Source organism: Bufo gargarizans, chromosome 5 (assembly GCF_014858855.1).
Source record: "Bufo gargarizans isolate SCDJY-AF-19 chromosome 5, ASM1485885v1, whole genome shotgun sequence".
In the NCBI taxonomy this organism is placed as follows: Eukaryota; Metazoa; Chordata; class Amphibia; order Anura; family Bufonidae; genus Bufo; species Bufo gargarizans.
In genome coordinates, this window is record NC_058084.1 from 479,839,062 (window position 1) to 479,851,831 (window position 12,770).

A 12,770-nucleotide genomic window follows, 5' to 3' on the forward strand; every position below is an offset into this window, starting at 1 on the left:
CTTTGCTAAGGCCCTCTGACACTCTACAATTAAAAATAAGAGAACAGGCCCCCATTAGAAACCGGACAGAGGAAATATAAAAGTTGGGGATTGACCTCCTTACCCCACCAGGAGTACTGGTCTTGCATCGTGAACTTCCTGGACATCTGCGTGCGGACTACTCCGACAGCGTTAGAGCGTCTTCCATATGGGATCCACTGATGCTTGTAGGCTGGCTGGGCTCCTTCTGCCCGCGTGCTGAAGGGTAATATATACACCAAGTCGGGTCCCTGCCGATGCTCCCATGCAGCCTGAGTAGGAGAAATCCCTCCCCCACTTCTGGAAAGCTCACCGCATGCGTTCCAAATACCGGAAATTGCGCCAGCGCAACTTCCAGACCAAAACTCTCCTCCCGCCCCCTGCCTCTGTAAGTTGCCAGGCAGAGAAAGGACCCAGACTTCCTGAACACCACCAGGAAGATCCGGTGTGACAGCATCAGCTCCCGGTACTGCTAGGACTGCCCAGGAATAGCGGCACCATATTGAATCCAGGACCCAGAAGGAGAACCCCAGACTTTGCAGGCGGCTCCTAGTGGAGACTTACGCCGCACCAGATAACCCCTATTAAAAAAAAAGTGTCTTCAGGGGCTCCTGCAGCCTAAAATTTGCTCTCCACAAAATACCATCCTATTCATAGGACAGGAAACAGGAACTGGTGGTATAGGGGCAGTGACCCTCCTTAAGAGCTCTCCACAAAAGTTCCTGCTTCCTATCCTGGATGGAGGCGGTCTCTCAAGGGTGCTGTCATGGGCGTAAGGGAAAGGGTTAATCCTAATATGCAGAATCTCAGTGCTCATGTACAAGACCATATGTATTTTGCAGTCTGCAAAACAGATCCACAAAATAATAATGATCAGTGTTACATCCGATTTTTTGCAGAGCCATTGTAACAATGCTTGTCCACAAAACAGACGAGAATAGAACATATTCTATTTTTTGCGTAAAGTACTTGTGGACATAGAGTAATTTTGTTTTATTTTGCTGCCGCATTGAATTGAATTGTGCCCTGTATGCGGAACCAACCAAAAAAAATAAAATAAAAAACAACTTGAATGGGTCCGTGCTCATACAGCCAAAGAGTGGACTCCAATCTATTGATGACCTTTGAAAGCCAAGATTTAAAATGCCAGAAAACCCCCCAAGGCCCCTTTCACACGGGCGAGTATTCCACGTGGATGCGATGCGTGAGGTGAACGCATTGCACCCGCACCGAATACGGACCCATTCATTTCTATGGGGCTGTTCACATGAGCAGTGATTTTCACGCATCACTTGTGCGTTGCGTGAAAATCGCAGCACGCTCCTCTTTGTGCGTTTTTCACACAACGCAGGCCCCATAGAAGTGAATGGGGTTGCATGAAAATCGCAAGCAAGTGCGGATGTGGTGCGATTTTCACGCACGGTTGCTAGGAGATGATCGGGATGGAGACCCGGTCTTTATTATTTTCCCTTATAAAAAAATTATAAGGGAAAATAATAGCATTCTGAATATAGAATGCATAGTAAAATAGCGCTGAAGGGGTTAAAAATAATTTAACTCACCTTAGTCCACTTGATCGCGCTGCCGGCATCTCTTCCGTCTTCTTTGCTGAACAGGACCTGGGGTGACATCACTCTGGTCATCACATGTTCTTTTACCATGGTGATGGATCATGTGATGACCGGAGTGATGTCACCACAGGTCCTGTTCAGCAAAGGAGACAGAAGGAGATGCCGGCTGCGCAATCAAGTGGACTAAGGAGAGTTAAATTATTATTTTTTTAACCCCTCCAGTGCTATTCTACTATACATTCAGAATGCTATTATTTCCCCTTATAACCATGCTATAAGGGAAAATAGCAATCTACAGAACACCGATCCCAGACCCAAACTTCCGTGAAGTCCGGGTACCAAACACGCGCAAATTTCAGCCCCACCGTGTATGAGCACGCCAAGCCATTCTATGTAGAAGATTACAAGAACATGATTTAGAGTAAAGTGCATGAACTGCAGGTCACCATGCGATTATTGTAGCGCTATGTGGCTATCTTCGGACATGCGAGTGGCCCAGCCTGAACACCCAACTGTACAAGCGCTTGCATTTCCAGTGACAAATTTCAGTCGTTTTCTCAACTGCCTATCCACTTGCTGTTCACATCTGAAGACTTACAGTAAGGCCCCTTTCACACGGGCGAGAATTCTGCAGGGGTGCAATGCACGAGGTGAACACATTGCACCAGCACTGAATCTGGACCAATTCACTTCAGTAGGGCTGTGCAGATGAGCGGTAATTTTCACACATCACTTGTTAAAAAAAAAAAAAAAAAAATTATAGAGAACATGCTGCGATTTTCACGTATATGGTTGCTAGATTAGTAAATTGATAAGTTAATTTACTGTATTATTTTCCTTATAACATGTTAAAGAAAAATAGCATTCTTAATACAGAATGCTTACTACGGTAAAATGTTGCTTGAGGGGTTAAAAAAAAAAAATGTAACTCCTCATCCTGTTGTTCACACAGCAGGCATAGTCTTTTAAGGACCTGCCATAATTACACTCAACACGTGGTGAGCGCGGTGACGTCAGCGCAGGTCTTGCTGAATGAAGATCCTTCTATAGTCATTCAGCAGCACTTGCGCTGACGTCACCGCGCTCACCACGTGATGAGCACAATTACGTCAAAGGTTCTTTTGCAGGTCCTTAAAGAAGACGATGCCGACTGCATGAAGAAGTGGATGAGGAGAGTTAATTTTTTATTTTTCTGTATTCAGAACGCTATTATTTTCCCTTACAACCATGTTATAAGGGAAAACATCTACACAACACCAAACTTCAGTGAAGGCCGGGTTCGGGTCTAGGTACCACAATCAGTTTATCACACACCTGCAAAATGCACTTTTAGTTTTCCGGTATTAAGATCCATCATAGGTGCTCAATACAGGAAAAAATAAAACGCTTCAGTTTTGTCCCTATTCATTGTCAATAAGGACAAAATTGAACAGAACGGAATCCTTCTAAAATGCATTCCGTTCAGTTGCGTTCCCATACTGGAGAGCAAACCGCAACATGTTGTAGCTTGCTTTCCATCCTGGGATGTGGAGCAAGATCCCCAAAGTAAGTCAATGTAAGCAAGTCAAAAACAAACAAACAACTTTAAGCCCTTTTTACCAGCTGTTATCTAAACCACCATCTATCACATACCATTCAAGGGGCCGCATGTATTACTAGTCCAATACTTAACGCTGCAACTAAGATATGGTACATGAGAAAGACAATAAGGCAGAAAAGGTCATTATGTCACAAATATGTTTTATTGACAAAAGAACGAGAGCCGCATCATTGTGGAGGTTGCTGTCCGCGACCACGTCCGAAGCCTCCTCTCTGCAAAATACGAAAGCAATGACTTAGTGACGATCGAAAGGCAAGTGCAAGAAAAGAAGGCTCATTATTGGAAGCAGGGCTTAGGCTCGCATCACTAAGGCTGGGTTCACACTTGAGCGTCGCGCAAACGCGCGTTTCACGCGCGTTTTTGACGCGCATTTTTATGCGCGTTTTTGTAATAGTAAACGCGCGTTTGACGCGCGTTTGTGTGATTCACTACAGTGTCCTATGGCCACAAACGCCCCAAAAGTCGCTCATGTACTTTTTGGAGCGTCGGGCGTTTTACAGCGCGATCGTACGCGCTGTAAAACGCCCAAGTGTGAACCATTCCCATAGGGAATCATTGGTTTCTCCTTGTTGAGCGTTTTACAGCGCGTAGGAACGCGCTGTAAAACGCTCAGGTGTGAACCCAGCCTAAGGGCTCATGCACATGACCACGTGCCGGGCAGGCCCGTGCTGCAGCCTTAAATTGCAGTCCACAATGCACGGGCACTGACCGTGGGGCCGCTGCATGCGAATCCATTCCTATGAGTGGGGTCCGCGATCCGCATCAGATGGTCTGCAGCACAAAAAAGTAGTGCATGCACTACTTCTTTGCGGTGCAAAGGCATGGACAGAAACCTCTCCGTTCTGACTTTACGGATTGTGGACCCATTCAAGTTAATGGGTCTGCATCCGTGATGCGGTGCCTGAGTGGCCAGGGCCCATATTTTGCGGAACCCGCCGTTTGCGGCCCGTAATACAGGCCCGGCGGGGGCACGCGGTTGTGTGCATGAGCCCTTACAGTGTAGTGCGCGTTAGTGCGATCTATTGTACGAGGGACCCGGCACTACTGTAAATGCAGATGTGAACAGAGCCTTAATGGGAATAATTACTTTTTATCAAATGCCCGAAGCTTGCCTCAGTAGACAGAAGATTCATGGTCACCTGCTCCTGGCCTCCACGCCATATTGATTTACTTCTGGCACAGAAGGTTCCACCTCAGCAGTGACGTGACCACAAACTGCACGTCACCGCTGAAGTCAGTCATTGGCCACAGAGGAATGAATGTGACCAGAGCCATGCTGCATCAGAAGCAAACAAGTCGGGGACTGGAACATGGAGGCAGCACAGAGTACCGGAGCATCTTCTGTCTACTGAGGAAAGCTGCAGGGTTCGTTGAGCACTTTGTTGTTGATGGCCTATCGTGGTTGGCGATGTTTGACAACCTGCACCCCATCAGTATCCGAGTAGCTCTGATAATGGACAGAGCTGGACAGCAGATTGGTAGGGGTGCAGGGTGTTAGACCCCTGCAGACCAAACCCTTAGGATAGGCCATCAATATAGACGGACTGGATAAGCTTTCAAGCCAGATGATACATTTTTTTGTGGGGCACCTATTCACAGAATGTGCTCAGTGGGGGGTAAAACTGCTAGGACCCCAATCACAAATAAAGGCCCCTGGTAGGAACGGAGAGGAAAGCCGCACCTCTCCATTCACTGTATGGCAATGAAGGAGATAACTTCTCCTCTGTTAGGCGTATTAAGCATGCAAGACAGGATCGTTCCCAATTTACATGGTTAAACAGCAAACACACAATGTAAATGCCGCCCGAGATGGAAATGCATCACCGGAGATTGTTAAAAACTTACAAACTGAAATTCTGTAGCGGCTCCAGCGCCAGCCTCGGCCTTCTTGTCGGCACCAGCTGTCAAGGGAAAATAAACCAGGATTAGCAGGGCAAGGGCAGTCATGTGACTTTAACCACTTTCATTTCAATGGATGCTTACGTGGAGCAGCGCTGCGTCTGTAGGTGTCTCTGTCTGTCTCTCCTCGGGATAAGCGGGCAGGGCGCTCACCCTCCAAACCTAAAGGAAAGCAAAGAAAAACCATCATCCCTCCGGTTCTGGGTAACATGAGTAAATTCACTTCATAGCGATAGTGGCCAGAACTATTGCTGGGGTGTTGCTGCTCCCTGCACATGTGGCCGGGGGTCGCAGAACCAGATTGCATTAAATACCAGAACCGCTGATAAAAGCTGCACACATTTGATGCTCTGTTCACACGGCGGCAGCAAATACTGGAAAGACCAACAGGGGCCCAGCAAGAGCAGTGTTCTTGGACCACACATGGAATTCTAGAGAGCAGAGCCTCTAGGTGTAACGGCAACGCCCCCATTGCTCCTCGAGATTCATTTGCATATATTAAAAACACAGCTTTTCTTAGCAATAGGGACACATGAAAATGGGGCCAACACAGATGCCTTCAGCCGCCAAGCGCACATGTAACAGGTCAGCCAGTGTCATAGGGACAAATCCGCTGACAGAGGCCCTTTTAAAGGGGTTGCCCAACAGTCTACAAATGATGGCCTATCCCCCCACTACTCAGCACACAGATGTATCATGGTTCTGTGATGGAGTTAATTGAGTCCTTGAGATCATAGTCCCGCCAATAGAGATCTCAGGACAAGGAGTGTTTTTCACAATAATCTTGCTGCTTCCTTAGGAAGTGTGTCAAAAATGTTATCTGCAGTTAAAACCAAATAGCGACATCCTTTTTTCCCTAATCTTATTTTCGGATTGCAAATTTATTCTATTTCCTGAACATGATTATGTGGTCGGCCAGGTCACCTGAGCTGTTCTTAAAGGGAATGTGTCACCAGAAACTGATCTACTGTTTTAATCATGGGTCCGCAATATACAGGCACCGGCCGTGTCACGGATGATGGCCTACTGACTTGACCGGGTCCGCAATCCGCCAGATATGGAGCGGTGGCAAGCATGGGAAGCCCACGGTCATTTTATGGTGGTGCGGACACAATCTTGCGGGTTGCAGACGCCTAGAAGTGAATGGGTCGGCATCTGCAAACAGGCACATGGCTGGAGCCCGTGCATTGCAGACCTCTGCATGGGCCACACGTTTGTGTGAATAAGCCCCAACAGATCTTATTTTTATAACCTGTTTATTTCCAGATTAGATTCATCTATTTCCTGAACGTGATTATGGGGGCGGCCATCTTGCCCGAGCGCCGCTTAACAGCATTTAGAAAGTATTAAGAAAATTGCTTTACAGCAGCCCCATGGGCCACAGACAGTGATCTGGAGGGGACCTCTGACTTCTACGGGAGAGTTTTCTGGGCATTTTCTCTGATCTGTGCCGAGGACATTGTACAAGGAAACAATCACCTATTGTGAATGGAGGATCCTGTCTCATCTGTACACAGGCAGGATATAGGCCCTATTACACGGGCAGAGGTAGCAGACGATTGTCGGGAGCGACGCGCTCCCTCCCGGCAATTGCCTACTTGCTAGAGCAAGAGGCTGCTGCTATCACATGCCGCAATCTTCTCCCTATACTGTCGCATTGTTCCCCTTCAGCAGAGCTTTTATTACACGGCGCAATCTGCCGGCAAACAATGAGGATTTTTTTTTTTACATGTCAAAAGATCCTGATTACCCAATAAATGAGCATTTGCTTGTTCAGATAATCTGCGGCAGTATTACACTGCCAGATGATCACTAACGAGCGTTAGTAGCAATGATGATCTGTTTGTGTAATATCGCCCTTAGAATAAGAGATAAGCAGGTAACTGCAGTAAGGCGATATGTACAGACCAAGAAGTGGCCAAGTGTTAAATCATAAAATGTAAGTTAAATAGGTTATTTCCTGATGACACATTCCCTTTAAATTCTATCAACAGGAACCTCTTCACATTAAATCTGGGTGAGAGACTGTGTGCAAGGGGGGGGGTTCTCTGGGCTACAGATATTGATAACCGATTCTCAGGATAATTAGTGCTGGATCTCTATTGGATAACAGATCAAATAGAGATCCAGCACCATTTTTGTTAAAATTCAGTCTTTTGATCCTTCTCCATTAAAAATGAACCATAGCTGACACCTGTATAAATCACAGAGCAACACACAATAGTGAGGGACAGAATGAAGATATGTAGGCAAGTAGGGGTGGGCGATATGGCCTAAAATCTATATTGCGATATAATTTTAAGCATGTGCGATATATATTGCGATATATTGTTTTCTATATTTGGGGTGTTTAAACTTTTTATTTAATAACTATTAGCCTCCTTAAGGGCTAGAACCCTGGTCATATTAACCCTAATAGAGCTCTATTAGGGTAAAAAGGACTTTACACTCTCCCTGTGCACACAACAGCAGGGAGCTGACCATGGCGCCAGCCTCTGATCCGCCCCCTCTGGTAACGCAAACCCACCCCCCCTCCCTCCCCAGTATTAGTCATTGGTGGCAGTGGCCACAGGGTCCCCCTTCTCCCCCCTCCCCCCATCATTGGTGGCAGTGGGCATTTCCGATCGGAGTCCCAGCAGTGTAATGCTGGGGCTCCGATCGGTTACCATGGCAGCCAGGAGTCACGCTACTGAAATCCTGGCTGCGATGGCATGTTAGTGAGCAGCATTATATTCACGTGCGCCGTGGCCGCCGGTCGCTCCTTCTCATAGGTCTGTGCGGCGCATTGCTAATGCTGTAAGCATTAGCCATCCGCCGCACAGACAGAAGAAGGAGCGACCGGCGGCCACGGCGCACGTGAATATAATGCTGCTCACTAACATGCCATCGCAGCCAGGATTTCAGTAGCGTGACTCCTGGCTGCCATGGAACGCAAAAATGCCTATATCAATGCAAGAGGCCTAAATCAATTTCTGAAGTTATGTGAAGTCTCACGAGACTTCGCAAAGTAATAACTTCGGCTCATTGGAGCCAATACATCCTAATACTGTACGGAGCGCTCGCTCCGTACAGTATTGACAGTTTTACGCGAATTGACTTCGGATGTTTCATCCGAAGTAGATTTGCTCATCCCTAGAGAGGTCATTAGATCAATGAGAGTCCGAGGTATAAGATCTGCAGGGGTCTGACAGGGACTGGAGTAGTTTTCAATGCAGAAGCACAAAGAATGTGCCTCGCCATAAATTAGGTGCATGCTCCGGCAGCGCCCCGACTATCATATACCAGTCTTTCATAAATGACCTCCAACATGCATATTCAACTGTGATTCCTACAGACTTGTCAGCCAGGTTTGTTTTTAATGGATAAGAATACAGATATCAAATTTATGACAAATGGCGCTGGATCTCAGTTGGACTGTTGACATGGAGCGTCCTGGAAGACGCTGGGTTACGGCACACTGGAGTGGCGAGCTGGCCATTGATTTTTTGCCTTTCAATATCAGATGGTTGGGGTTTGACACTGATCTTCTGTTTCGGGCAGCAGTGACGCTGGTACCCAGTGTATGGAGCCTTCTGCCAGGTATTTCTATATACACCATCAATATCAGCTCAGTGCGAGACCCTCGAATAGCAGACTGTAAAAATCACTGAAACCCCTTTTAACACTGCAACTTTAAGGTTACCCACAGAGACAACTTGAAAGGGGGGCCTCCCGGACTCAATGCCAGATTTGTTCTCCAGGGAAGATAAGCCACCACTAGGCATCTGTAGCAGCTCACTCCCAATTCAGAACACATGCATGCTGGGCCGACAGTTATTGAATGTGTATAAGCAGCTTTATGACCCCCAAAAAGAATCCATTTTGGTGTTCTGTAAATGCAAGAGCCCCTTCAGCCCGGTTTTCCTTTAGCATTTGCCCAAGGAAATCCCACTGGCTCATAACTGGCACTGCCAAAGAGCCTGGCAGCAGAATGACAGGAGACACTCACCTTTGGGTCGTGGTCTGCCAGTCTCTGGACGACTCCTCCTCAGAGTAGCAGGGACGATCTCTGGGGGCAGGTGCAGGAAATCCCGCAGATACTGGATGCCTTCGTTTGTCAGGTACCAGTAGAAGTGACGCCAGGCAAACTGCTCCTTGACGTAGCCACGGGACTTCAGAGACTATGGGAAGAGAAACCAGAATCTCAGGACATGAAACTGGGGGGCTACAGACAGGAGTAATAGGAGGGTGCCCACCCACACACACACAATGCCTCTACCATTACCCAGAAACCTTTAGTCCTAGAACACAATCTAATTGCACGCTTGCACTGCGACACACCTGCATGGCCTTCATGACGTGGAGGTTGGGCACGTTCTTGTCAGCTAGTTCCGGATGCTTTGGCATATGTACATCTTTCTTGGCCACCATAACTCCCTCCTTAAAAAGGAGCTCGTAGATGGCAATGCGATCTTTCTTGGGCATCAGCATCTGAGGAGGAACAGGAAGAAGTTACTTATCTGTATGATAGACGGTATCCTACAATTCATACAGGAGGGATAAGAAGAAATCAGGCCTAGACAACGATCCAGCACATACATTCTCCAAACTATAGGAGTAAAAGAAGCCTGACAGACATTAAAGATCTGCTCCGACCCCTTATAGAGGACCGGTCACTGGATATTTTATTGTAAAACTAATCTCTTCTGCTGTGGTCCGCCTTCATCAAATGCCATCAGGTTATTTTGTTAGATTGGCCCCTCTGCTGGCCACATCACCCCCAATATGAAAATGGGGAGCAAAGGCACAGGGAGTGGGAGAGCTCAGCTCTCTTCAGCGAGCGCATGCTCCTGGCCCTGCCCATTCACTGCGGAGCGCTTCACAGTCCGGGAGAAGACATGCTGTTCTCGCAAGATTTACGAAGTCTCACGAGAACAGCCTGCAGAAGGAAGGAATTCCTGACCGACGCCGATCTGAGACGACGTAACAGGCAGAAGAGAAGGGGAACCCAAGATTAGAGCTTCGGATCAGAGTGCCGGATCTTTGGTTCCTCTCCTCAGGTCAAAATGTCGTCAGTCAGAATTACTTGCTTCCATAGGCAGTTCTCCAGATTCGGTAAATCTCGTGAGATCAGAACGTCTGCTCCCGATCCACAGCGATCAGACAACGTGCACTGAGGAGAGCTGAGGTCTCCTCCGCTGCTTTTTTGCATATTGGGCACCAGAAGCAGAGCAGTGGGATAAGCGGCGCAATGAAGGGGGTCAATCTGAATAAAAAAATAAGGCATAATCGCATCTGACCAAGGCGACCACACTGATGGGTATTAATTTTAGGGCTCATGCACACAAACTTATTTTCTTTCCGCTTATGTTCCTTTTTTTGTGGACCGTATGCGGAACCATTCACTTCAATGGGGCTGTAGAAAATACTTTAGTTACTCCGTGTGCATTCCGTTTGTATGCAAAAAAAAGTAGTGCGTGTCCCATTATCGTCCGCAAATCACGGTCCGAGGCCCCGATCAAGTCATGGGTCCGCAAAAGATACAGAACGCACACGAAACACATCCGTATTTTGCGGATCCATACTGTAGAAATGCTATGCCTAGCCCACATCGCTCAGGTGTTTGGTGATTAATAAGTTAATGTTTCCGATCCGCAAAAAAACTGATCAAATACGGAAACCATACGGATATGTTTCGGGGAATAACAGAATGAAAGAGGACTTAAAACAGAAGAAAACCCTCAGATACGGACAAACGGGTCCGTGAAAAACGGACCGCAAAACAATGGTCGTGTGCATGAGCACTTAGAATAAAAATCCAATGATAACTGAAGCCAGGAGACGCCATAAATCCGGTACAAGCAGCACTTTCTGCTCTTCAGAATTTTATCGCAGAAACATCTGACAACCTCCTGATCCCTCATTTAGGCCATCATCACATGGAAGAAACCCTAACAGTACGACCACAGCATTTTTCTGACTTTTGTTGCAGAAACTGGAAACATAAAAAGGAGGGATTTCTGCTTCTCTTTCCTGGAGGATCCACTTCTGGCTTTGGCTAAAAATCCGGCAGATCCGCTTCAAAGCCTCGTTAAATAAAAAAAAATAAAAAAAAATTAAGTGGTCAAACCCTTGGATTTCTGCTGTGTATAGGGATGAGCAAACCCAAACTTTACTCTGGCATCCGTTATGCAGGACAGAAACCAGACGGATCCGTTGTGCTCGGCCAAATCAGGACGCCTCTTAAAGACTTCCGCTTTGCATTCCGTCTACGAATTCCGTTATAACGGAATTATTACACCGCCCGAACCTGTAAAGTTCGGTTCGCTCAGCCCTAGCTGTGGATCCATTCAGTTGTGTTTACAGGCAGCAATGATCCCCTCTGCACCAGTATGGGAGCTACGATCGTTCGCCTCAATTCACATTCATCTTTCCTGTTCCTACAGAGCGAAGCTCTAGCGACAACTTCCTGCGCTGCGTAAACAAGGGAACGTTTTGCTCACACGCCAGGCGAATTTACAGGGAGCAGCGAGTGTCTGTAGAAATTGCCCCAAACCCTCTGCCTGGGTAAATGACTGCTACACAGAGGGGCAGAGGACTCCTCTGTCACCCCATGAGGGCAGGGCGCTATACAATGGCCGCCGGATGTGCCTCTTGAACTGTTGGCTGGATTTTCTCACGAGGCAGAACACACTGCCAGTTACAGGGGCTGTGCAAAATACATTTCTCAGCCAAGCCCTTAAAATTTAAAGAAAAATTCTTACCCCATTCCCTGCCAGTCCTCCTGCGGCTGCTCATTTACATGCAAGTACATGCAGCGATGATGCGCCATATACCTGCATGTCACACCGCAGCCGGACTAGCGCCACAGAGATCGGGGGTCGCAGGGCTTGTCTGAGAACTCCTATAAAAAGGAAGTCCCAAAGGCTGGACAACCCCTTTAAGGAAAAATAAATAAAAATATAACAAGTCACTTTTTTAGACTGAAGTCACTTCAGCAGATTAAGTCTCTGAATAACGGAGATAAAACCGTAACCCTCTCCGCGTCCGTGACCCAAAATCAGTCTCCTTCACGCAGTAAACGGCGAAAAAAAAAGAAATTCATCAATCAATGGAAGCCATGGAAACCGTGTGGCACGGCGAGCTCGACTGGTTCCGTAACCCCGGACACCACCAGTCGCCCCAGTCTACAGCCCAGTATGATGCCCAGGGTGGGAGCCACACTCAGACATGTTGGGGCCCCGCTGTATCCCTACAGTAGGGGGACCCCCTTTAAGGCCAAACCAGCTACACGTCCATAAAGGGTTAACACCCCAGCAATGCGTTACGTCCTGCACCCCCGGCACAGCACTGGAACCTCCCGCCTACTAGGCCGCAGACCTCCCCGGGACACCGACACTACCACCGCCTCATTATAAGCCACCCCACGGAGATATCCGGCGGCTCCGCTCCCTCAGGAGCTCCGCTACACAGCGAGCTATACACAAGCCCCGCGCGGCACCGGATGGCCGGCGGCTCAGGCGGATTCACAGGCGCCGGTGGACGCTCACCTCTGCAGCTTTCTCGGAGGCCTGAACAGGAAAGGAAGGAGCATGCGCAGAACGCACCTACTTCTTTCAACGGGGAGGACCCCAGCTGTGGTGTCCTCGTTAGTGCCTGTACACGCTGGTAAGCACGTGACCGTGAATTCTCCAGCTTATTGG

General features: G+C 47.8%; 1 protein-coding gene across 1 annotated transcript; it reads right to left on the minus strand.

The window, feature by feature from the left end:
- Positions 1-3,309: 3,309 nt before the first annotated feature.
- LOC122938879 (40S ribosomal protein S10) lies at positions 3,310-12,770 on the minus strand. Its single transcript, XM_044294735.1, has 6 exons — positions 12,618-12,770; positions 9,409-9,558; positions 9,077-9,248; positions 5,173-5,250; positions 5,035-5,090; positions 3,310-3,401 (listed from the first exon to the last, which is right to left on the minus strand). The coding sequence occupies exons 2-6, from the start codon at positions 9,556-9,558 to the stop codon at positions 3,357-3,359; spliced, it is 501 nt and encodes a 166-aa protein (XP_044150670.1). The 5' UTR covers positions 12,618-12,770; the 3' UTR covers positions 3,310-3,356.